At 43.3% G+C, this 26,412-nt stretch overlaps 1 protein-coding gene across 6 annotated transcripts in view; it reads right to left on the bottom strand.

The window, feature by feature from the left end:
- Nucleotides 1-26,412, bottom strand: part of myo5b (myosin VB) — a 69,793-nt gene that overhangs the window by 19,624 nt on the left and 23,757 nt on the right. For 2 of the 6 annotated variants that reach the window (XM_028462375.1, XM_028462374.1), the window contains exons 10-29: nucleotides 23,689-23,954; nucleotides 23,531-23,612; nucleotides 22,164-22,304; nucleotides 21,128-21,250; nucleotides 15,617-15,700; nucleotides 15,377-15,511; nucleotides 15,050-15,147; nucleotides 13,803-13,889; nucleotides 13,558-13,669; nucleotides 12,377-12,588; nucleotides 12,124-12,280; nucleotides 10,259-10,498; nucleotides 8,911-9,147; nucleotides 8,742-8,835; nucleotides 4,072-4,205; nucleotides 2,756-2,875; nucleotides 2,535-2,669; nucleotides 2,329-2,394; nucleotides 1,751-1,993; nucleotides 1,466-1,557 (exon numbers count right to left, since the gene is read on the bottom strand). In XM_028462375.1, coding sequence (XP_028318176.1) covers nucleotides 1,466-1,557; nucleotides 1,751-1,993; nucleotides 2,329-2,394; nucleotides 2,535-2,669; nucleotides 2,756-2,875; nucleotides 4,072-4,205; nucleotides 8,742-8,835; nucleotides 8,911-9,147; nucleotides 10,259-10,498; nucleotides 12,124-12,280; nucleotides 12,377-12,588; nucleotides 13,558-13,669; nucleotides 13,803-13,889; nucleotides 15,050-15,147; nucleotides 15,377-15,511; nucleotides 15,617-15,700; nucleotides 21,128-21,250; nucleotides 22,164-22,304; nucleotides 23,531-23,612; nucleotides 23,689-23,954 — 2,858 coding nt within the window. The remainder of the gene's footprint in view (nucleotides 1-1,465; nucleotides 1,558-1,750; nucleotides 1,994-2,328; nucleotides 2,395-2,534; nucleotides 2,670-2,755; nucleotides 2,876-4,071; nucleotides 4,206-8,741; nucleotides 8,836-8,910; nucleotides 9,148-10,258; nucleotides 10,499-12,123; nucleotides 12,281-12,376; nucleotides 12,589-13,557; nucleotides 13,670-13,802; nucleotides 13,890-15,049; nucleotides 15,148-15,376; nucleotides 15,512-15,616; nucleotides 15,701-21,127; nucleotides 21,251-22,163; nucleotides 22,305-23,530; nucleotides 23,613-23,688; nucleotides 23,955-26,412) is intronic. The other 4 variants (XM_028462376.1, XM_028462378.1, XM_028462377.1 and 1 more) reach the window with 4 other exon arrangements.

Raw genomic sequence — 26,412 nt, 5'->3', positions numbered from 1 at the left:
CCCTGTGCTAACGTGCTGTTGTATTGAATTGTAGGTTGTGTTTGTTGAGTTTTCGTTGCAATGTTTGCTGAAGAGTTTTTTCATGATCCCAAACTCTCTACAAGGGCCTAGTTAGATTTTTGCCTTTTTTTATCTCTTCTTCCTACCCATTGTTTCATATTTCTCATCTAAGAAACGGAGCGCTGCTCTTGCTAGCTGCTCCCCAGTACTCCCGTACCTGTCCCCCATGTGATATGTTATTGTCCTTCATGTTTCTTGGTCGGGATGTAAGTGAAACTGAATTTCCCCTCTGGGATTAATAAAGTGTAATCAATCAATCAATCAATCAACCAATCCAGAAAATGTGGAAACGTGACACATTCAGGGATTAAAGACACTATTTTTTACGCAAGGCTTTGTACATGAGGCCCCAGGTCAGTTCAGATTTAACTGGTTGAAAAGGAAAACGATGGAGCTGGTTTACAACCAAAAGCAGCTTGTCCGGCCGCTCAGCATCATCCTTCATCATGAATAAAGATTTCATTAGAATTTTTGTTGTCAATTCTTCTTTAATTTATGTTCTTGTCACAAATAAGTCGTGCCATAAAGGGTCGCTCACAAAAGGTTTTAGTTTAAGTTTTTTTGAAAAAATTAAAACTGTAACAAATCTTTACTTGACATAAAAAAACCACCTCACAGGCAGACTACTATTTCAATCAAACAAAAAAGACAGATGAAATGACAAACGGGGGAAGAGATTTGGGGTAAAATTTGGAAGTTAACAGAGGAAAGAAGGAAGAAAGAACAGGCAACAAGACACCTTTCAGTTCTCTGCAGACTGAATGAGCCGAGGCCATTTAGCTCGGGTGAGTCTAGAACCATCTGCCAAGTCACGTTCCATGTATTGTTTAAATATTCTACTTGGAAATAAAACTTTACTGATTTTGGTTCTGATTCTGCATGCATTCTTAATGCATCATATAAAGGATAAATATCTACAGCTCACAGAAGGGGTGTGTAACAATGGTTCTAAAAATGCAGTCAAAGTGTATTTATTTACAGTGGTAAAAGTGCAGCAGTATTTGCAGTGCAGGCCTGAACAAAAATAGAAGACATCCAACTTCCAAAAAGAGGGGAAAAAGTGAAAACAAATAAAGATTGAGCTCTACACAAAACTCTGTTGCAGCTCTGTGCAAATTTGTTTTACCACCTGACAGCTCTGACACAGACCACCAACCCCCCCCCTTGCTAAGAAACACCCCTCCAACTCTATTACATGTGGTACCTTCCGAGAAGCAGACCACTATATAAACCAATGACAGGCTTCTATTCTGTTTGCCACTTCCTGGTTCAACAAACAAAGCACATGGAGCAATGGGTGACAAACACTTTTTTTTTACTACTAATGATGCATTTGTTTTTAGATTAAAACCTTACAAACAGTTTAGAGGGCACAGGGTAGCCCCGTGACAGGGTGTGTACTTACTTTTTGGCCTCACACAGCTGGTGATATGCTTGCAGTGCCTCTTCCTTGTCTGCAGGTTCCGTGTTGCTGATTATCACAGTGTCTTCAGTTTTCTAACACACAATGAGTCACACAAACAAACACAATTCAACACATTTGGTTAATTCATTTTTCAGTTTGAAACATCAAAGAACCAAACTGTAAGAGAGATGTCTCTGCTGAGCTTTGAGCTGATAGCTTCTTATTTGTTAACATCTCGGCTTTGATGTTCTGTAGCATTCACAACAAACTAGCTGTTGGTCTCACCACGGGCTCTTTCCTCTCCTCTAACAGTTTGGTGGAGCTCATCAGCTGTGTCCTCAGGATTAAGACCTCCTCCTTACGAGCATCCAGCTCCTCTGAGGCAGCTTTGAGCTGACTGAGGACGATGTTGTATCCGTCCGGTAGATCATTAGCGGAGCTGGACTCTGAGGCTCGATCTACAATGCTTTTCCTGAGCTCGTTGAGGTCGTTCTTCAGCTTCTTGTTCTCAGACTCCAGCTCTTGCCTCTGCAATCACACCACAACTACGTTTGTGCTAATAATTCTTATTCTTTGGTCATAAATTATGCACTTTCAACAAGCAGCAGCATGACAACAGTGACTGGACAGCATTAGAACGGTGTTGACAGCACTAACATATATTTATATTTATATAATATGTCCTTTCACATGGATTGACATAATTAAAAACACTTTGAAATAAATGTCCCATTGCCAATATTGGATGTGAATAATTGAAGATCGGCCTTGTTGACACCAACATTTCTGTAACTATCAACACTAAATGCAAAGCATGTTGAGAAGTCAGAAGCATATGATTGCTCCTGTCTACAGTGTAGTACCTTCAGGTTGCTGTAGGCTAAATCTGCAGCGTCCTCCTCTTTGGAAGAAGTCCTGGGCTCTGAGCTCTGGAACAAAACACAAACATGCAAAAAAAAGATGTCTGTGTTTCTTTAAATATTTGCCACAGCCTTAGAGTCTAAAGAATTGCGTTAAAAAAAAGGAGATTATTGTGATGTAGTGCATTGACATGGACTGTGACAGAAACCTTGGACTGTGATAGTTCTTGCATCTTATCCAGGTTGCTCTGCAGCCTCGTTCTCTCCCTCTCCAGCTCCCGGACTCTCTTCTGCAACTTCAGAAACACTTGGATGTCCATCGCAGCACTGTCTACTCCCATCTCCTGTAGCCGGTCAGGACAGGACACATGGTTAACACAAAGAATGGGACACAGTACTGTTGCAAAAAGGGAAAATAGAGTAAAGAGACCTCCACAAGCTGCAGGGCGTCCTCAGTGTCTCCCACCTCAGAGGTGGAGATGGACGGGACATTTGAGTCGATCTCTGAGATGCTCTGATTGGACAGATTTCTGTTGTGTCCAGGCTGAAACTGAAAAAAAAGGTGGAGTTACTCTTCTGTTCACAGTGACTCATTTTAACGTACATTTCCTTCTTTATGATTAAAGTTTCTGTAACTGAGCTGAGATTACCGTCTCGCTGTCTGACTGACAATAGAGTGGAGCATTCAGCCCCTCCAACCCCCAATTATTGTTAATCATGCACCAGCCAACCTTCATATCTTCTTACTGAATGTAGGAAACCCAAATCCTAGTTTGAAACTGTGATCAAATATATCTGTAATGTAAATATCAATTCAGTATGGCATCATCCATGAACCACCACTTTAACATGGTGGAAGGGTTCGAGCACCCAAATGATCCTGAGAGCTATATTGTAGGGGCTTAATGCCCTCAGTGGGGTCTCCCAAGGCCAACAGGTCCCAGGTGACAGGTCAGACCAAGACCAAGTTCAAAAGCCAAATATTTCAATAAAAACAATGAAGGAAGTGCAAGTCACTCAGACTGGCGGTACGGGCAACCCTGGAGCCAGGCCTGGGGTTTGAGCTCTAAGGTGAACAACTAGTGGATGACATAAGCCCAACTTCCAGTAGGATAACTACCCACAGGAGGGATCGTATGGGGCCGGTGCAGTGGGAATCGGCAGCACTCTAGGGCAAGAACTTTGGCGATTCGATCCTTGGCTACAGAAGCTTGCTCTAGGGATGTGGGATGTCACCTCTCTGGTGGGGAAGGAGCCAGAGCATGTGCATGAGGTTGAGGAGTTCCAACTAGATATAGCCGGCATCACCTTAACACATAGCGAGGGCTCTGAAGTTTCCCTCTTGTCTACTCCGGTAGAAACTTCCCTCTGCAGCGGGTGGGGGGGGGGACAGAGCTCGACTCTTGTTTGTGCCTATGGGCAAAACAGCAGCTGATAGTTATTATGACCTTAAGTCATATGCATTAGTTTGTACCTAATGTTTGTGAATTAAATTTATAATGTTTTCCTCCCATGTCGAGTGTGTGTGTGGGTGTTTGATTGAGGCGGTGAGGCGGTAGTCCTGCAGATGTTCACCACCCCAGAGTCTACTTCTGCTGGAGGTTTCCTCCTGTTCTAAAATACTTTTTCCTGATGCTGTTCATGTGGAAATGTTGGGGTTGTCATCCATCGCCGCTTTATAATTGAAGTTGAATTGAATTTAATCTGCTGAATCAGCATGTAGTCCAGGCCTGAGGAAATGCTAACCTTTTTCAGTGACATCTCCTCCTTTAGGTTATCATATCTCTGCTCCACTATAGAAAACTGTTTGAGGAGGTTCTGGTAGTTCTGGCGTTCGTTTTCCAGCTCAGTCTGCAGTGATACCCCAACAGAACGTCCCTCTGGAACACACAGAGACACGTCACACACTGAACCTGGTAATGGTTCTGGTCCGTTCACACACTAACCCTCCCATAGCTCTGACACAGAATTATTGGATATTATAAATTAAAAATTATACAACATTTAAGTAGGTAAGAAGGTAGTACATGTCATAAGTAGGATAGGCTGCAAGTTTTATCATGGTTTGGTCTAAAAACATGAGTAAATATGATGTGTTTTACAGTATTTTTGTTATTTTGCACAAAATGATTACTGAGGTTACATTGTTTTCAGCTTCGTCTTATTACTGCATTTACCAACAAGATAAAGAGTTAGATAATAATTCTGTTTGTTGAGCCCATTAAATAAACTACATGATCTCTGCAAGTAGGTGTGGGGGGAAAATATATATTGTGGTGACTGTTTTCTTCACGTTCATAATTCACCCAATGAATGAGGAGTGGCGGGGGGAACTTATTATGTTGTGAAGGGTGTTTCCATGGGGAAGTATTTTGGTGCTGCACATGCATCTCTCCCCTGTGTGTTAGAGAGGTGAATAAGAGCCTGTTCAAATAGCAAATAAAGATTGGAGTTCTATACTGAATACTCCACCTCCGACTCCTTTTCTTCGGTTCCACACTGGTGACTCCGACGTTCCAGGTCCTGAAGAAGTTTCTGGGACCGTAGCGAACATGAATAACAATGATAGTTTTGTGAGATTGCCGGAGTTCTGGGAGTGCAACGCTAGAGCGTGGTTCGCCCACGTGGAGGCTCACTTCGCCTGCTGTGGTATCGTGGAGGATGAAAGGAGATACTACCATGTGGTGGCAGCGATCGGAAGCTCCAGAACCTCCAGGTTGGTCAATTTCATCTCTAATCCTCCCGCCCAAGACAAGTACGTGGCGTTCAAAGCCCATCTCATTAAGACTTTTGAACTGTCCCTCAAAGAGAGAGCCCGTCAATTGTTCGCCATCCAAGGCCTGGGGGACAGCAAACCATCACAATTAATGGAAAAAAATGCTAAATCTGCTTGGAGGGGAGCAACCCAATTTTCTTTTTATAGAAATGTTCCTACGCCACATGCCTCCTCGTGTTCAGACTGCTTTAGCCAATACCAGCATTACAGAGCCACGGGCACTGGCTACAGAGGCCGACCGTTTTTCCCTGGCCACGCAGCAGCCTTTCCCTGACACACTGGCCCCGGCATTCAGCCTCTCCACCCCGAACAGAGCTACACGGACAGCTAATGCCACTGCAGAGCCCGATCGCCGTGAAATTTCAGGGCTGTGCGTCTATCATGCACGGTTCGGAGACAAAGCCAAGAAGTGCCACCCCCATGCAACTTTAGGCCGGGGGAAACGAAAGGGCTCAGTAGTGGCCCTGAACGTCAGCGGCTCCAGCAGGCTACTCTTCATCAAAGACATTGTCTATGGTCGCAAGTTCCTCTGCGACACCGACACCCAGAGAAGTATTGTTCCCGCATCAAGGACAGAGATCTCGGTGGGGGGTCACGGGCCGCCGTTAGCGTCCGCTAATGGTAGCCCCATCCGCTCTTATGGCATGCAGAGCATCGAGCTGTGTTTCAGAGGACAGAGGTTCGAGTGCTGATGTTGCTTTTCCCCTCTTGGGGGCAGACTTCCTCTGCGCCCACGGTCTCCTGGTGGATGTAAAGAACAACCAGTTAGTCGACGCATTTACTTTCTCCTCTCTCCCATGCTCCAGAGGTGTGGCCGCCTATGACGGGTTTTCAGCCTTGTTGTCAGAGGAGGATATACATCTCCGCCTGCTCGCCGAGTTCCCAGAGTTAACATCCCCCACATTCTCGGCGCTTGCAGTCAGACATGGGGTGGAGCACCGTGTCGTCACCGAAGGTCCCCCAACTTACGCCAGGGCGCGGCGTCTCAATCCAGTCAAACTCGCAGCGGCGAAGGCAGAATTTGCTCACATGGAACAACTGGGCATCATTCGCCGCCCTGACAGCCCGTGGGCGGCCCCTCTGCACATTGTCCCTAAACCCAATGGCAGTTGGCGTCCATGTGGGGACTACCGCTGCCTCAATGACAAGACTGTGCCTGACCGCTACCCGGTCCCACACATATAGGATTTTTCGGCACACCTGTCTGGCAAACGTGTTTTCTCGAAGGTGGACCTAGTTTGTGGATATCATCTGGTTCCGGTGCACTCAGCGGACATCCCCAAGACGGCGGTCATCACCCCCTTTGGGTTGTTTGAGTACCTGCGCATGCCGTTTGGGCTTAATAACGCTGCTCAATCGTTTCAACGGTTGATGGACTCAGTTCTCCGGGACATGCCGTGGATTTTCCTGTACTTGGACGACATTCTGGTCGCCAGGGCCTCTGAGGTTGAGCATCTCACCCACCTGCGGGCCCATTTCACGAGGCTCAGCGAGCATGGGCTGATCATCAATCCGGTGTGTTTTTGGTCGCTCGGCCGTGGACTTTCTCGGGCTCTGCGTCACCGAGGATGGGGCGATCCCCCTCGCATCGAAAGTAGAGGCGGTTGTAGCTTTTCCACGCTTGCAGTCCACGCGGTTGCTTAGAGAGTTCCTCGGTATGGTGACCTTTTACCACCCCTTCATACCGCGGGCTGCCCACATCATGCGACTGTTGTATGAGGCTCTTAAGGGTAAATCCCCCGGTCAGGCAATCGACTGGACTGAGGAGAAGGATCTAGCTTTCAGAGGCATCAAGCTCTAGCTCAAGCGACGCTGTTGGCTCACCCTTCCCCATCGGCCATCACTACGGACGCGCCTGACTACTCTGTCGGCACCGTTCACGAGCAGTGGGTGGGGGGCGCTTGGCAACCGCTTGCCTTCTTTAGCAGACAACTGACTCCCAGGGAACGTAACTACAGTGCGTTTGACAGGGAGCTCCTCACCCTTTGGCTCGCTGCGCGGCACTTCCGTTTTTTGCTTGAGGGTCGGGAGTTTACAACGTTCGCTATATCCAAGGTGGCAGAGCCGTCGTCTGCGCGCCAGCTGGTGTACACCTCGCCGGCAAGTTGAACGTGGTCGCCATCTGCCTCTCCAGGGTCCTGGTCGGGGCAGTTCAGTTGGGGCTTGATTACGTCAGCATGGCAAAGGACCAGACCTCCGACCCCAGTGTGTTGGCCCTTAAAGACTCAGGCTCCTGGCCTACACCTGGTGGAAGTACCCTTCGGCGACGCGGGCACGGTGCTCCTGTGTGATACGTCCACTGGCAGGCCACGGCCAGATGTTCCCATCGATTGGAGGCGTTCGGTGTTCGAGGCGGTCCACAACCTCTCGCATCCGGGTAGAAACTCGTCTGTGCGTTTGGTGGCGGCTAAGTTTGTTTGGCAGGGTCTTAAAAAGGACGTGAGGTCCTGGTCAAACACGTGTGTAGCTTGCCAGCGGACTAAAGTGCACCGACACACAAAGGCTCTCTTGGAGCGTTTCTCAGTCCCGGAGTGGCGGTTCGATCATGTTAACATAGACTTGGTGGGTCCCCTGCCCTCGTTGCATGTCTTTCGCCCCAGTGCCTACTTCTCAGCACTGCATGCCTGTGTCTAGGGTCCCGACGGAGCTACGTTCGGCGAGTCATGTATTCATTCGACATGAGATGCATCGTGCTCCGTTTCAGCCCCCGTATGACGGCCCCTTCCGGGTCCTGGATCACGGGGTTAAGCATTTGGTGGTGGACGTAGGTGGCAGGCCGGATCGTGTTTCGGTGGACCACGCTAAGCCTGCTCACCTGGACTTAAACCTCCCGCTTGAGTTGGCGCAACCCCCGCGGCGGGGACGCCCTCCCGCGGTGTCTCATTTGTCTGATCGCCCTGCAGTGTTCCCTGACGCACCCCCCCGCAGCCCTGTGGCTGCTGAGTTGGACTCGGCGTCGTCACGCCCCTCTTCTCTCGGTACGCGGAGTCGCAGGGGCCGGCTTGTTGTGCCTCCTCGACACAGTGATTTTGTATATGGGTGAATTCTGGGGGGGCTCATGTGGTGACTGTTTTCTTCACGTTCATAATTCACCAAACGAATGTGGAGTGGCGGGGGGAACTTATTGTGTTGTGAAGGGTGTTTCCATGGGGAAGTATTTTGGTGCTGCACATGCATCTCTCCCCTGTGTGCTAGAGAGGTGAATAAGAGCCTGTTCAAATGGCAAATAAAGATTGGAGTTCTATGCTGAATACTCCACCTCCGACTCCTTTTCTTCGGTTCCACAATATATAGATTATTGGCTTTTTATTTTCACTTTCTAGAATCTCTGTTGGGCTGCAGAATGGTTGCAGATTTTCATTTTAGTAAAGCTAAGAATTAATGGGCAGATAACTTTTTATTCTCATACTAACCAAATCCTTCCAACCATTCTGATACCTGATTATTTTTAAGCCATTTCATAACAATAATTTCTTCTTTAAAACAAATCCTGACTTTGTAAAATGAAGATCAATAAAATGAATTTAAAAATGCAGTTCATACTTTTATCCATGATTTTGTAGAACTTAATTAATAACAAAGCTTTTAAACCAAACTAAGATTAGGCAGCTTGAAGATGACACACACATGACTGGCTCACCTTCGCTGCTCTTTGACTGTTGCTGAATCCTTTGGTTCATCTCTTCTTTCTCACTCTTCAGCAAAGCGTTTTCCTTCTGCAGTTCTTCCACTGTCTGAAAGCAAAACCGATGTCAACATTAATATTGTTATGAATCCACCAACAGAAGGTGTGAAACTGTGAGCTTCACCTGTGTGAGGCTCAGCTTCTCTGTGCTGTGCTCTTCCTCCATCCTCTTCCTCAGAGCATGAGCTTCCTCCAGCTGCTGCCTCAACCTCTGCAGCTCCGTCTGCAGAGACGTTACTTCGTCCTCGTTGCTCTTCCGGTTTTTGGTGTTCTCCAGCTCCTTCTGCATCCGGGTCATCTCTGATTCCAGGGTGGTGTTAATCACCTTCAGCTGCTCGTTCTGGGCTTTGTAGTCCTTGGACTGGAGCACAAAATCATCATCACTTAGAAGCCTTTACACTGACATGGGAGAGCAAACCCTAAACCAGAGGTGGGCCACTTCTCTCACAGCGGGGGCCAGCGGGGGTATTTCTATTGACTTTTTGCTTGTTTGTTAGTACTGTGGGTTTGCAGAGTAATTTTTGCGTTTTTGCTTGTCTTCTTGCATACTTTGTATATTTTTTTTAGTCATTTCGTGTAATTTTGTAGGTGATGAGTTCCAAATCAAATTATGGAAAATTTACCTTAATTTCCTAAATTCTAAGTTTCTCCCAGTGGCGTTATTTTCAAGCCCATCTCTGGACTTCCATGAAAGTTTTATCATCCAGTAGGATCTTCCTGTTAGTATTTTTTAATAAAATCCATCAGTATGTGATCTTTTTTAATCCATCTTGGACTTTAGTCTCTCTTCTCTCTGTCTGTGTCTGATTATTTTGTCAAAACAAAGCGGCAAATATAAAAGCGCCAAAGTAAAATTACTGTAATGACTTGATACTGGCTGTAAGGACCAACTCATTAGCTTCCAGAAACTGCTGGAATTTATCCAATAGAGCAAATATTATTTGATTTATGGTCATTTAAATTAACGTGTTCCCCCAGATGTGTTCAGGGTCCCTGGGAAACCAGGAGGTTTTGATGAGTTGTAAAATCCGTCCGAACAATCTGCACAAGACGTGAAAAGAGGACATGTCCGAGTAAATACGGAAGTATGGTCACCTGAATTTTAAGAACTGCTCCAGTACTTCTATCAGCAGCTGACAGGAAAAAAAACTCTGGTTAACTTGAACGGTTATCTTGAATTTTAAAATATTATTGTTTTTATTTGATTTATTAATGTTATTTTTTAGGGCTTTCTAATATATTTTTTCACTTGTAGAATATTATTCTTTTTAATAGATTAATAATAAATGGGTTAGTTTGTGTCATTCCAACTGTTGCTGACTATTGATCTCTGTTTGACTAAAATCTCTATGATTAAGTCTTCTCTAACATTTACACTACATAATAAGTCATAAAAGTATGTATGATTGCTGCTGATATCATATCTGCATCTCTCCCTGTTTGAATCCTGCCATAATGACGTCACAACATACCTGGTCGTCCATTTTCCTCTGCAGCTGGACGATCTTGATCTCCATGCCCGTGTTGAGATTCTTCAGGCGCTCGGCGGAGCGAGCTTCGATCTTCTTCTGCTGCAGCTGTCGTTTGGCTAGCACGCGCCTCCAACCACACTGGATGGTGATGGCGGCTGAGCGCGCTCGTTGGAACTTCTTTCTCTGCAGCCAACCTCGCACGTTCTTCTGGATGATCAGAGCCCGATGGTGAAGTAGGAACTGTGGGACGAGGCAGAGGTCAAATTACGGGCGACAAACCATCATTTAGTAGAACTTTAGGAATTAAGCAGTGAGAGCTGAGCCGATCATGGATAAAAGAAAACCTTCTGTTAGATTAGCAGTGGAAGTACTTTAATCTGATCCTGATCCCAGTAAAACCAGTTTCTGATATTCTGGTTGATGTTCTCACCTTCTTTTTCTTGTTTAACATCTATTTAGGATCATCTTGATCAACGAACAATGCTTAACCTTTTGGGCCTGTACTACAAAGCGGGATAAATATGTCCTGATATTTCTCTGTTCGCTTTACTTCACAAAACATTCTCTGTCACAGAGCAGCTGTACTACAAAGCAGGATATAAACATGTTCATTTAGCCCAGGTTCAGTGTGCATTCTTGTGACAGCGTCTGACCAATCACAATCATGGAGAAACCAAACAGACTTACGTCACACTGGAGAAATAATTGTTTAAAAATATGAAGAATTAAAATCCATAATTCAGACCAAAAAACACTATTGCTGCAAAAACAGCAGGAAGGAAGGAATGCAGGAATTGATGAGTGTTAATTTCCTAAATTAGTGAGATTATACAATATTAATTCAAGGGAGAATAAACGGACATTCTGTACAGTTTCATTTTATTACAGCACAGACTTGTTTCTATTCACGTATCCGCCTAATTCTGGGTGCAGTCTGTGGCTCTGATGCTGCGTTCATACAGCTCAGCCTCCATCATAAGGTGAACAATATCTGTATTTTATACAGCCTGGATTATCTTAGAGGACTGAGGCTCTCTGCATCACAACAGAATTCATCACGTGTCAAACTCAAGGAACGGGGGCCGAATCCCGCCCTTCAGAGCATCCGATTCGGCCCACAGGAGAAAGTGAGAACGACAGAGAAAACATGAATAATTGTGTAAATGTACAAATAATTCAGTCGTAAATTGTCGTTCAAATAACTATATTTTTTGCAAAATCTTGCAATTTATCTCATATTATTCCACAAAATCTACCCAAATTAAATAAAAATTGGTCAAGAATAAATAAATCAAAGGACATTTAAGTGTCTGTCACTTAATGGTTTGTCTAGTTTAAAAATAGAAGTGCAAACTTGGGCACATTAATGTTGAAATTGTTAGTTTTTCCGCCTAACACCTGCAGCACACTCGTAATCAAACTGGTCCGTATTTGGCCCTTGAACTTAAATGAGTTTGACACCGACATCGATGTCTAAATATTCTCTCTGTCAGCGTAGCATCAGATACACAGTGTCGTGTTCACAGAATGATCCACCTATTCCTGGGCAGGTCGTTTTCCAAGAGAACGGATTGGTCAAAAGGCGGGAATTTCATACTCACTAAGATCTTATCCAGAACAAAACCTACATCTGACCAGGTTAGGTTCAGCCTAAGTTACCATGGTGATTTGACCCGTAAGAAGTTAACCAGCGTCGTAGTTCAGCACACACAAAATACATCCCGGAAATTAGTGCGAGAAGAGGAAATCCAGCTTTGTAGTACACGCCCCTTCTTGTATCTTCTTCACGACACGGTTCAATCTTTAAGAAGTTTGAGTCACTTTCATTTGAACTACTGTCAGCTAAAAACCAGGACTCCCATTACCTCCCAGTATATGCGGCGGGTGTACATCCCTCGGGTGTAGGCCTGAATGGTGACCACCGCCCGTCGAAGCCTGAGAAACGCTCGTCGCTCCTTCACCATGCGATACTGTTTCTGACAAACCAGGGCGGCTTTCGTCAGACGCAGAAATTTTGCATATCTGGAAAAAAAAAAGGAGTTTAGAGACTCACTACAACCTAACAGACACTTACAGTACATCTGTGTTTTTAAAAATGAGCTGAGGGGGGGGCTTGACCTGCGTGCCAGGTATCCTCTGCCGTATCTCTGCAGGAGCAGGACAGACTTGCGGATCTTGACGTATCGAACTCTCTGCAGCCAGCCACGAACCGTCTTCTGGATCTTGATGCAGGCAACGCGAAACTTATCAGCTCTGAGCTTCTCCAAGTAGGCGACTTGTCCCGCTCGGAAGAAGATCTTAGTCTTTCCAAACTGAAACATGTCAGGCTCCTAAAACACACACACACACGCACACGCACAATAAAGCTTCTGTGGTAAACTTGAGCACAGCTCCTTGCTGTATGTTCATACAAGGTCTGATGGAACAAACATGACCAAACTGAGCCTGATCTCCTCCTCAGAGGACTGGGATTATTTTAGTATTTATTTGTTACTGAATCCACATCACACTCCCCAGGTTTTGCCATGCCTCAGTTTGTTTGTTAACCACAGATTGTTTTGTGAGTGTGAGAGGGAGCGTGCTTCACGTGACATGTTTATTTGTGTGTGTACACACAGTAACATGATGATGTCTGCAGCGTGTGAGCGTCCTACACACATAATGTGGATGTGTACGAGTGCTGATTGTTCTCAACATGACAAAGTTGTTACAGTGTGAGCCGCGTTTTCATACCAACTACAACAGTTCTTTTCAACCATGGGGTCGTGACCCCACATGGGGGTCGCCAGGAATTCAAATGGGGTTGCCTGAAATGGCTCGCAATTGATTTATAAAAAAACTACTGATTAAAATTATGTTTTGTAACTTTTTAGGTTATTATTCTTTTTCAATTTAAAACACTACATGCAATCACAAACAACTGTATTCTATACTTTAACTTCCTCAAATATATATTTAGTTTAAAATATATAATTAACAAAAAAAAATATATATATATATTTATAAATATATTCATTTTAATTGTTATTATTCTAATTAAACCACACACAATATTAAACTGTATTCTATACTTTAACTTCCTCAAATATAAATCTAGTTAAAAAAAAAATACAGTATAAAATGTGGTGAAAACTTCAAAACTTCTAACTCTCTAAGATTGCAGACGACCTTTAAATCATCTTTGAAACCTTGTTGTCCTGCACTAACATCTGATTACAGACTCTTTAGTAAAGGATGGGTTCTATTTACACACTCATTAAAATAAAGTAAAAGGATGTTTGAGAGTTACACAAACTCACCTTCACCACAGTCTGCAGCAGATTTGAGCAAACCAGTTTCTTATCTGAAGACATGAGGTCAGACTTCTTCATTAAAACTCTGTACCTGCTGAAGAAGTCCAGGTATGTCCAGCTACGCACGCACACACACACACACACACCCACACACACACACACACACACACACACACACACACACACACACACACACAGATGAGTAGACGTGATGCTGAGCGTGGCAGTGAACAGGTAACCCTCACACTCACCTGGATGGATACCCAGCAGCGCTGATCCTGATGTTCTCCAGGACTCCACAGGCTCGGAGCTGCTGCACTACCCGCTTGGAGTCAAACCTGCACACACACACAAACTGTTCACACACACACTGACACACACACAAACTCCGAGTCCAGCGGCATCTCCTCGCTCGCCCACCTTCCCCTTTGCTCTGTGTTTTTACGTGGGACAACATGGTGAGGGCGAGGGCTGAGGGTGGACGCTCTGTGAGGCCGAGTGTCAGCTGATAGGCCGACATGTGACCGAACAAATATGATTTGACAACAACCCACATTCATTCAGATGCTACTTGGACTTGAAGTTTTTATGAGAGACAACTCTGCTCTCACAACGACTTCAACAGTCAAACGAGTAAAGAAGCGTCTCTCATCAAGAATATTTGGACTTTCAACTCAACCCAGGAAAAGATAGAGCGCCCCCCGCAGGTCAAACTCAGTAATAGTCAGGGTTTGGGTCAATTCCAATTACATATTTAATTATCCATGTTCAATTACAACTCAATTATGATTACGGAGAGCAGCATTTTTTCCAATTAAAATTACAATTACAATTATTATTTTTCCCCTGTAAGTCAATTAAAATTATGTTCTCATATACTAAGGTTCAATGACAATTAATCACAATTACTGAGCCTTCAATAAATAACCCTAAGACGTAACCTTCCTCTTGTGTTAGCTTTCTGTTAGCATCTCTTATGATAACGGGTCAGTTTTAACCCAAGTCTTAAACCAGCTGTAAAATACACTAAGAAATATTATCTTTCATCTAATTTGATTTTCATCTCTTGGTTACCTTGTTAGGCTCCTAATCAATTAAAATATTGGTATTAATATTTTTGGTGTGGGGGCGTCTGAGCCTTTCTTCCTGTCACTCTACCCCTTGATTTCAAATATTTTAAAATGATCCTCAAGAGAACTGACAGGTAAACTTGATATGAAACATATTTCAATAATTGTTAACTACATATGTGTAAGCCATAGAACTATAACATGGTTCCACTGTTTTGTGTTTAATTAAATTGTAATTGATAGTTTTAATAGAATTTCCATGCCAATTACAATTACAAAGTCAATTATTTGAACTCAGTTACAATTCAATTACAAAAGCAACATATTTTTTCCAATTATAATTACGTCCTAATTGTAAATAATTATGAATTACAAGATTACAATTATAATTGAGCGCAGCCCTGAAACACACAGAGTGAAACACTTACGAGAAAGCCTCCTTCATGTCATTAGGTTTGATACAGCGGACGTAGTGAGGCGTGGTGGCGTTCAGCGTTTCCATCAGGAGATGAAGAGAGCTGCGGAACTGATATCACACACATACACACACATGTGAGGCCTCGTCTGTTTAATCCACAACACATCATTCATCCTTCATATATCTTATTATCATCATCATTATTATTATTATACTGTTTCTGGTTTGTTTTCTCGCACCATCTACCAAATCAAATTCCTTGTATTGTCTAAAAACTCTACTTGGCAAATAAAACTGATTCTGATTCATGGTCCTGTTGATTGGCTGCACAGCTCACCTGGTGTCCAACGGTCATTCGATGCTCCTTGTTTGGAGCTTTCGGAGTTGATTTGGCAGCACGGACGTTCACTCTGGCCGACTTCGAGGCTGGAGCGTCGTCTTTATCGTGAAAGAGATCGGCCACGAGCTGAAACTGAAAGTGAAAGTATTTCAATAACGAGACCAATGAAACCCTCTCTCCTTCTCTGATGTCTCCATGTTTCACAGTGGACACAGCACAAAGACACTGTTTTTGTACCTGGCTGGCCTTCAGGATGTTGATCTGCTCTTCATAGACTGTGTCTCGGTTCTTCTCTAGAAAACCGTCACATTGATACTCCACCTGAGGAGAAACAGATTAGAGAACAGATTCAAATACAATCTGGAGCCAATGAGAGTGCACCTGATCAAAGGCAGCAGATAGAAAGCCTGAGATACCTTCACACCCAAGTTATAAACACATCAGTGAATCAGGAAGCAAACCATTGCCACATGTTCTGGGAGTGTTCGGGGATGAAAACATTTTGGTGTGATTTACACAATAAAATGGAGGAAAATTTTCACACAAAGTTGCGCAATCACTTAAAAAAAAGTATTGGGAAGAGATGACTGCATCATGGGGAATCCGAATAAACAATTATTTAGAATAATGGTAATGGCAGCAAAGAAAAACATCACAAGAAGATGGACAAACCTTGAACGTCCTACAATAAAAAAAAAAAACTACTTAAACACTTAATTTACAAATGGATACATCTTCAAGGATGTGGAAAAATGGGTCTACTTTAAGGATAAGATATAAAATATTTGGAACAGGACTGACTGACAAGAAGCATAGGTTGTCCGCATCATTGAATATAGAAAACAGTCAGCCTGCCTGTTGCATCAGAAGGGCAACACCTTAAAACTAGCAGAATGCCTGCTTGGAAAAGTGTTGAACTCTGTATAATTTTTATTTTTTTTTTAAATTATTTTTATTTTTATGAAAGTGTCTATTCGTACGGTTGCCGTACGGACAACCCCCGATGCTATTGGTACGTTTAGCAAAGTGCACGTACGTAGCGTCTTAGGGTTAGGATTAGGGTTAGAAGGGATGGGAATTGCTAAGAATTTAGCGATTCTGATTCCATTATCGATACTGCTTATCGATTCGATTCTCATATCAATTCTCATTGGGTGAGGGAATTAAATAATACAAATGGATTTGTTTGCTTTAACTCTATTATTTTATCTTTGGCCCTTTAAATTTCTGCAGGAATATCAGCTCTCTTTTAATCCACCAGGTATAGATTGTTGTCACTGGATAATTATATATACAAAAGCGTTATATAAAATTGATTAATTATTATTTTTACATTTATTTTGGCTACAAACATTTGAGAATATTTCCAGTGCTCCTTTTGAACTTGAACAACTTGATCCAAGGTGAAGTAAACATCAGAGATACTTTGCTACAAGATGCTACTGCAGGAACTACCCTAACTAAGATGGTGTTTATTGGAGCTTCCACATCATTGGAACCCTTCCACATCATCAGCAGGGATCTCAGGGTCTCAGGTGTTTTACCCCTTAACCTGAACACCTCGCCTGAGTGGGGCAGCGAAGACTGATTAGCCTTCACTACCAGTAGGGTTCCAACTGTGGGCTCTCTTCAGCCACAGCCATCTCGAGCTGGACTCGGCTGCTGCAGCTATTTCTCTAGTGGCTTTTTTCAGCTGTTTGGGCTCCAGGCCCACTTTCTGAAAGAAGTAGCGCACCGATTTTGCTGGGAAACCACGGCAGCCAACTTCAATGTAGCTGGTTGCATGCCACCCCTTTAAAACAACTTCATCGACCAGGTCTTGGTACTTGGCTTTTTTCAGTTGGTGGGACGTGGCTAGCCTCTCTTCCCAGGGCACCGTGAGCTCAGCCATTATGATGGTTTTCATGCTCCTGGATAAAAGGACCATATCTGGTCGGAGTGATGTCACTGCCACGTCCTGCGGGAAGACAAGCCTGCTCTTCAGATCCACTTTCATCTCCCAGTCGGAAGCTCATTGCAAGGCAGAGAGTGGGTTCTTGGCCATCGTGCTGGTCTTATGAGCCTTGTCTCCTTTCCTCACAAAGGATGTGGCTTTAGGCGGTTGGGCCTGCTTGTTGTTGGCTTCGACTCGCTGCTGTTCCACCCATTCAGCGATTTCCATCAGGACCTTGTCGTGCCTCCATCTGTACCGCCCTTCTGCCAATGCCTTTGGGCAGCCGGTCAGTATGTGGTTGTGTGTACAGGTGACTTCTCCGCATTGGTTGCAAGATGAATCTTCCTCTCCTCCCCAGATCTTCAGGTTTCTTGGGGTTGGCAGCAGGTCAGTCACAGAGCATAGGAGAAAACTCAACTTCCCACAGTTCCTTCCAAGACAGTGGTCGCTCCTGTTCCTGTTCCCACTGCGTCCATCGACCCTGGGAGGCAAGTCCAATCGCTTTCACCTGGCTCTCCTCTTCTGCTGCCTCACGGACTCTTTGCATTACGAGGCCTCTTCTGGCTCTAGCATCAGCCCTGCTCCACCTTTCCTTGCTGTAGTGTCCAAGGCTAGGCGTCCCTGGCATACCACACCCAAGACTTCCTGGTGTTTCCAGTGGGATTCTGCTTCAATCACGGCTTGCTGGTGCTTCTACTTTCTGCCGCACGTGATGGTCTTGCTTGCATGTCTTACTTTTCTGTCTTTAGACGAGAAAAGTGTACTGACTGCCCTTGCCTTGGTGGCTTTAAACTCCTCAACCACCGATGAGACTGGCAAGGAAAGCTTGGAGGTCTTGCTGTACAAGTTGGTTGCACTGAAAGATGGTGGGACTCCAAGCCATCTCCGCAAGAACTTTCTGCACAACCTTTCCATTCCTTTCACTTGGGACATGGGGAAGTCATAAACCAGAAAGGGCCATTGCAGCCGGGGTATGATGCCATACTGAAAGCACCAGACTTTGAACCTCCCGAGCAGTTGGCTGTGCTCGATTGCCTTGAGCCAGGTGCTCAGCTGGGCTTTGGTGTCCGTGAGGTTACTGCTTTCTTTTAGGGAGCTGTCATACTGCTTTTCAAGGCATTGGATCCTTTGATCCTGGATTGTTGGGATTTTGGAGCCTTGGATGCTGAAGAGGTTTTCTGCTAGCTTTCCCTTCAAGATACTGAGGCTCCTTGACTTTTCGGGTTTAAACTCCAGGCGTGGCCAAGTGGCCATCTTTTCCAGTGTGCTCAGGACCCACTGTGTCCCCTGGATTGATGGAGACATCACCGTCACGTCATCCATGAAAGCTCGACAAACGGGGTGTCTCATGCCGTCGTCTGCCTTCGGCCCCTTGCACTGGAATCCTCCTGCATTTAGCAACAAGTTTATAGCCGCTATAAACAGGGCCACGGAAATCGTGCATCCTGCCATGATGCCCTTTTCAAGCCTTTGCCATTTGGTGGTTACACTTCCCACGGTGAATCTCATCTGCAGTGCATCCATGTGTCCCATTACAAGTTCAACTACCTCTGATGGAACTCGGTAGTGATCTAATGCCTTTTGGATTAGCTGGTGTGGGACGCTTGGGTAAGCATTGGCGAGGTCCAACCAAACGACAGAAAGTGTTGTCTTGTTACTCTTGGCTTTGTTAATGAGCTGGCTAATCACTGCTGTATGCTCCAGGCAGCCGTAATATCCGGGAACTCCTCCTTTTTGGATGCTGGAGTCGATAAACTCATTGGCGAGCAGGTATGTTATTAGCCTTTGGGCAATGATGGACCAGAAGATTTTTCCCTCTACATCTAGCAGGGAAATCTCCCGGAACTGGTCGAGTCTTGTGGAATTTAGCTCTTTTGGCACAAAACAGCGCTCAGCTAAAGTCCAGAGCCCGGGTTCCAGCTTCTTCTTCCACAGTGTTCGTAAGAGAGAACGTTAGAGAACCTTTTCAACAGCATTGGGCAACATTTGTAGATTTTATGGGTGGTGCCTGGTGGTCCTGGGGCTGATCCTGCTTGTGCTTTTTTCACAACTGCCCTCACTTCATCATGGGTGAAGTTTGCCATGTTGAAAGGGGTGTGTGGTTTAAGAGTCAGCAGTTTGGACACTCTCCCAGAGGAATACCTCTGGAGGAGTCTCTGTGTGCAGCCGCCACACAGATTTCTTTTCCTCCTTTGCACATGCCACGGTCCTACCCTTGGGCTTTCCTAGTAGGTCTGCTGTGAATTGGAAAGGGTTATTAAAAAAGGTTTTCCTCTTTCGGCGCTTCTCCCTCTGCTTCTACCACGTGGTCTCAGTTCTCCGAAGGTGGATTAGCCTTTTCCGCTTCTCTGTGCTGATCTCATTAAGGGGCTTTTTCCCCCATCACTTGCTTTCCGCCACCTTCTCTTGAGGGCCTTCAGGTCTTCAGCTCTTATCTGCTGCTGTCTCCTGCTAGGCCTTGCTGGTGGCCTGGAAGTCTTGGCTTCTTTTGCGCCAAAGGTCTTGGAGCAAACCCTGTATACAACTCCAAACATGGACTTGATCTTCTTAGCTGCATCGCCGTTCAGATTTTTTTCCAGGATGGTATTGAGATCGTCATCCAGTTGGGCCCATCTGCGATCTGCTGCTGGTGGTAAGTTCAAACGTGGTTTCCTGTCAAAGTCTTTTAGACTTTCAGGCTCACCGACTCTTCCTGTGCTCTGAGTAGTTATAGCAGGGAGGTCTGGGGCACTGTGGTTTGCCTCCTGGCCCTGGTCCTCCTCAACTTACTGATGAACACTCTTGACAAACTTCAAGAGGTTACTCTGTGTAAGCCTAGGTGTTCTGCGTTGCTGACACTGCTTTTTGCACTTGGATTTGCCTTGGTAAATTTGAACACCACGCTTGTGCTTAAAAAGTCCTCCGCAGATGTTGCATCTTCTTTTGGCTTCAGACTTTTGTCTTTCTGTGTCTGTTCTCGTTGTCTTTTTTCCATTGTCCGGGTCTTTGACCATTGATCCGTCTGATGGCAAATTATCCTCCCCCCCTTCCTCAGTCCGCCTGGGGGTATTCTCTTTGTTCAAAACTTGTAGCTTTTTGTGCAGTGCTTCGGGGTAATAGCCCTTAAACTATTGAGTGCCATCTTTCTGAGCTGTCATTCATTTTTTCACGGATGTCCGTGGGTCTTTCCCCACCGCCAATGGGCCTCTCCCCATGGTCTCGACAATAAGGTGAAGTATATAAAGACAATGATCAGTACCAATCTGTTTCCCGTGTCTGATTACTTGTTATGAGGACCTAAACTGGTGACGAGGTGTATGTTCTTGTGGAAGTTTGTTGTTTTTGGAAAAAAAGTCAGTGCAAGAAGCAACTTTAGCACGAGTGTACAGAACCCGGAAGCGTAGCAACAGAGACGCTACAAACACAGCACGGACGACAGCACAGCTGTGGGTGGAGGAGGTGGATTCTCCACGGTGGACAGCAAACAACTATATGGTGGAAGGAGTTTCACTTGATGCTAGCATAAACACAATATACAGGACCTGGAGAAGTTTATCGTTACGTATTTGTGACGTAAGAGGAACTGATAAGCGGAATTGAAATACAAGCAAACAAACTATTCCTAGGAATTGGATTACTCGGAACCGGTTCTCAGAAAGAAAAAAGAAAACCTGAGATACCAGACATCCCATAATACGAAATAAGCACTGAAGTTTGGATATAAAACTTTAGGAGTAATTATTTACTGCTGATGAGGTGTAACAGACTCATCATTTAGTGCATGCAGCATCCTGATGAATGAATGAAAAAAGGAGCTGAAAGAGTGAGACTCTGACCTTATCAGCAAAGTGATTGATGATGAAGGAGGTGTTGGACATCCGAGGCTTCTGAAAGTGAGCGCTGTTGGAGTGCTGCTTGTAAAGTTTCTGAGTCCAGTTCTGATCCGTTCCTTTTGGCATCTGAAACACAAACAGCTCATTGAACTGACTTGAACAATCCCATAATATCCAAAAAGCTTTTGATGCCATGGTAACCAAAATAATAAAAAAAAAAAAACATTTCTGTAGAAGTGTCTCTGATTCAAGCAAAAAACATAATTTGGTTAAATGAACAAATATGGCTTTAAAGGCAACACAAGAAAAAATAACTATTCAAAGCTTGAGTAATAAAGGAAGTGAGGTAAGCAAACAATGATTAATTCATTAAGCTAATCAATGACTAAGAGAAATAGTTAAGCTATCTGGGAAAATATATGCACTCACTTTGTTTGATGTTTCTTATTTCTGTAATTTATTGAAGTTATTGAAAGTGTCAAAATTTAATGTGATGTGACTGACCATGACTGCTGTTTTGAAAAATCTTTAAAATTACTTTCACGCTATTTACATTTAAGTTACCTGTATATTATAGTCTTGTAAAAAAAATTCAAAGTATTTTCATATTTATTCATCATACTATTCATGAAAACCTTGCCCGATGACGCCCGTTTTATGAAATATCATGCAGTGAAATCTTTATACGTCATTGACCCTAATTTGAGATCCTACTGGCAAAATTTTTAAATCCTAATTTTTCTTGTTGATGCATTAAATTGGAAGGGATCATATTTACAGAATACAAACACACACGCATGAATCAAAGTACACAAACACGGATTGTGTTGCACACACATAACTTTGTTACAATAATGGCCCCATAGATGACACAATTTCTACTCATGCACAATCTAACGACCAACAAAGATACGTACGACTCTTTCCATTCTTTGTGATTTACAAAATAAGTGTAACGTGAGAGTTACGGTAAAACTACTTTGTTTCTGTTGTTAGTGACAAAGCTAGCATATTAGCATCGCATGCGCTTCTGTCTTACTTTACACTCTTCGTCGAGCAGGTCCAGGACTCCGAGTCGAGCCTCGATCAGGTCGATGCACGGCTGGTTATCGTAGAAGTCGATGAGCGTCCATGGAATCTGTTCCTTCATGTACTCTTCCTGCTCCAGTTTAAAAACATGCTGAGGACACAGAGCAGATCATGTTGTCTATGGTTGCACCTATGTCTATGAACATCCTATCCTGTCCCATGTGATTTACAGATCATATTCCATTCCTTACTACAGAATTAACAATATGTGCAACTTTCTGTGTGAAATGTGAAAGTTTAACTATTCCTAAAGTGGTGAAGAACAAGCTCAGACAGAAGGTGAAGCGCTCTGTTCACAGCCCATTACTGTCTTATGCTCGTCTTTGCTATGAGCTCTGAGCAAAAAAATAAAATTCACCAGTAACAGCTCCTGAAAGCAGTTTTCTAATCAGCCTTAGAATTAGGAAGAGGAGCTCAGAGTAGTGTAGCACTGTGAGGGCTTCTTTCTGGACCCGGATAACAAAATAACAGAAACACAAAGCAAGGGGGAGCCCAGGAGCTCAGAATAAGGCTCATATTATCCAACCTGTTCATGTCCAAAGCTATCCTAATAAAAAGTCTAAAACATGTGCTGCAATAATAAAGATAATACTAATATAATAACATTTTAGATTAATAAAAGCATTTTTTCAAAAAAGTAAAAGACACTTTACGAAGGAAAAAAAAAAAACAAACACTTAGGGCCTGTACTACAAAACTGGATAAATATATCCTGGATATCTCTCTGTTAGCTTCACCTAACCAAACATTCTCTGTCAGAGAGCCGCTGTACTACGAAGCTGGATATAAACACGTTCACTTAAGCAAGGTGATTTCAGCCTGGCGACGTGCAAGCTCCTGTGACGACGAAGGCCGGCTATGTTCGATGATGAAAGAATAGAAGTTTGTTAGGGTGATTTAACAGATGTTTGTTTGCTAATTCATTAGTGTTCCAAATGAAAAGTAAAATACCAGTAAAACATGCACATCGTACACACACGAAACTAATGAATTGTGAATTGCAAATTAATGAGTGACCTTTTTTCTGCCTGACCACACCTGTGTTTGTTTGTGGAGGTAAATCTCTCCGGTCCTGTACTGTGTTTAATTTGCTGTTGTTTCTGAACTTAATGTGTAGTTCCTGTTGTCTGTGACCCTAATGTGTGTAATTCTGATTATAATGTCTGTATGTTTTTAAAGATACCGTCAGCCTGTTCAGGAACAACAGATGGAGATTAGCCTGTGGCTAAAATCTGACTTATTTACATATCTTACACGTTCATTAATATGTATTCTCCCTTTTCTAAATATAAGAATAAATAAAAAACACACACTCACCGAGTTAAATTGCTGTTGTAGTTTCTCGTTGGCGTAGTTGATGCAAAATTGCTCGAAGCTGTTAATTTCAAATGTTTCAAACCTGCAGAAAGAACAGGAAGTGAGAGAAAGCAACCAATCAGAAAGCAACAGCTGCTAGTAGTGGTCCGGCCCCTCACCCGTAGATGTCCAGGACCCCGATGAACGAGTGCTGCTTGGCCGACGTGTGCAGAGCTTTGTTGACGTGTTCAACGATCCACTCAAACATGCGAGCGTAAATGTGCTTAGCGAGCGCATCACGGGCGTTCAGTGCTTGTTTGGCCGACATGTTTTTAACGTACGTCTCCGACGCCGTCACCAACTTCCTGTGACACAGCCAGTGCTCCATCTGCTGAAGCTCCGCCCCCAACAACTGGCAGAAGTGCTTCAGGTGGACATCAGTCCTCTAGGACACACATTAACACACTTACAACAAAACATCCTCCTAACCCAGTCTTTTTCAACCTTGTGGTCGTGAAATTACTATTAATTGATTAAAAAAAAAAAAAGTTACTGATTAAAATTATATTTTTGTGATTTTTTAAACACCACACACAAACTCAAGCAACAAATTTTGTAATAATTATTTTTCTCAAGCAACTGAATAGTATATTTTCGCTTCCTGAAATATAAATCAAGTAAAAAGTAAATACAGTATAATAATTAAATAGTTAATTAAATAATAATAAAAAAATATATGTATTTGTAATTCTTTTAATTATTCTTCTTTTCAAATTAAAACACAAACACACAAACTCAAGTATCCTATACGTTCACGTCCTCAAATTTAAATCTATTAAAAGGGGTGGGCTTCATTGATAATTGGAGATCCTTCTGGGGAAAACCGAACCTGATAGGAAGAGATGGAATCCATCCTACTTTGGAGGGAGCATCTCTGCTATCAGAAAACATGGCACAGTCACTGTTATGACATCTCATGAATGAGACCATGTTACAGAGGGGGAGTCCTCCACGCCCCTCTGCGCTTGCCTTAGGACAGTTTCCCTCCCATTGCTATTATGATAGCTGTGTTCATCGCCATGACAACTGTTGTGATGGTGATGAATATTATTTTATAGAGACGGTGTCTTGTCCCCCGACCCAAATTTCACAATGATTTTAACACAAAATCAAATAAAAGAGCTATCAATTATAAAAATCTGAAAAAAATTAAAATCTCAAATCTAGAAACACCAAAACATAAAACCATTAGATGTGCTCTATTAAATATTAGATCACTGAGATCCAAATCTCTACTAGTAAATGACCTTATCTCAGAAAATAACTTTGATTTATTCTGTTTAACTGAAACATGGCTGTATCAAGATGAATATGTTAGTTTAAATGAAGCCACTCCTCCCAGTCATTGAAATACTCATATGCCACGAGACATAGGCCGTGGAGGTGGTGTAGCAGCTATTTATCATTCCTCTCTCCTAATCTATCCTAAACCAAAGGCCAGTTACACTTCCTTTGAAAACCTGGTTCTAAATTTATCTCATACCGAATCAAAAACCTGCCAGCCAGTCTTATTTGCGATAATTTACCGTCCTCCAGGCCCTTATTCTGAATTTCTATCAGAATTCTCTGAGTTTATATCAAACTTAGTCCTCAGTTCTGATAAAATACTGATAGTAGGAGATTTTAATATCCATGTTGACAAAGATAGTGATAGCCTGAGCTCAGCCTTTATTTCCCTAATAGACTCAGTTGGCTTTTTTCAAACTATTAATGAAGCTACTCATCGTTTAAATCATACTCTTGATCTTGTTCTAACATATGGCCTTGATATTAATGAACTAAAAGTCTACCCTGAAAATCTTCTGCTATCAGATCACTTTTTAATATTTTTTAACATTATCCTAGAGGATCTCGCACTGTGTAATAAAATAGTTAGGAGTAGAAATCTGTCCAATAGTGCTGTGGCTAAATTTAAAGAGGCCATTCCTGCTGCCTTAAACTCAGTGCACCATCCAATAAATAACTATGATATTAATTATAACCCCTCTCAACTGGATCTGCTTGTCGATAGCTCTGCTAGTCTACTAAAATCCACCTTGGACTCAATTGCCCCATTGAGGGAAAAAACTATTAAACGTCAGAGGAAAGCTCCGTGGTTTAGCTCTGAAACTCGCACACTCAAACAAACAACCCGTAAATTAGAGAGAATGTGGCGCTCCAATAAAACAGAGGAGTCACGAATAGTCTGGCAAGAAAGCCATAGTAAATACATGACAGCCTTACGACATAGTCGATCTACATACTACTCCTCACTAATTGAAGAAAATAAAAATAATCCGAGGTACCTTTTCAGCACTGTAGCCAGGATAACACAAAGTCAGAGCTCTATTGAGCCCATGATTCCTCTAGCCCTCAGCTGTGAGGACTTTATGACATTTTTTAACGATAAAATTCATAAGATTAGAGATAAAATTAGCCACTCCCTGCCTTCACCTGGGCCTGCTGTACCATTAAATGTAAATAGGCCTAACCTAAACTGTTTCACACATATAGGACTTCAGGAACTTAACTCTATTATTTCATCCTCCAAACCATCGACCTGCCTTTCAGATCCAATCCCAACTGAGCTGTTTAAAGAAGTTGTTCCCCTAGTCTGCCCATCTTTGTTGGAGACAATAAATATATCCCTATCAATAGGCTACGTGCCACAGTCCTTTAAAGTAGCTGTAATCAAACCCCTTCTCAAAAAACCTACTCTTGATTCCAGCACTTTAGCAAACTACAGGCCTATATCTAATCTTCCTTTTATTTCAAAGATTCTTGAGAAAGTTGTGGCGGCTCAGCTCTGTGACTTCCTTCAAAACAACAGCCTGTTCGAGGACTTCCAGTCAGGTTTTAGAGCT

The sequence above is a fragment of the Gouania willdenowi genome, chromosome 12 (genome assembly GCF_900634775.1).
Source record: "Gouania willdenowi chromosome 12, fGouWil2.1, whole genome shotgun sequence".
Lineage (NCBI taxonomy): Eukaryota > Metazoa > Chordata > Actinopteri > Blenniiformes > Gobiesocidae > Gouania > Gouania willdenowi.
The sequence above is the reverse complement of the archived record's forward strand: the minus strand, read 5'-3'. Positions and strand labels throughout refer to the sequence as shown.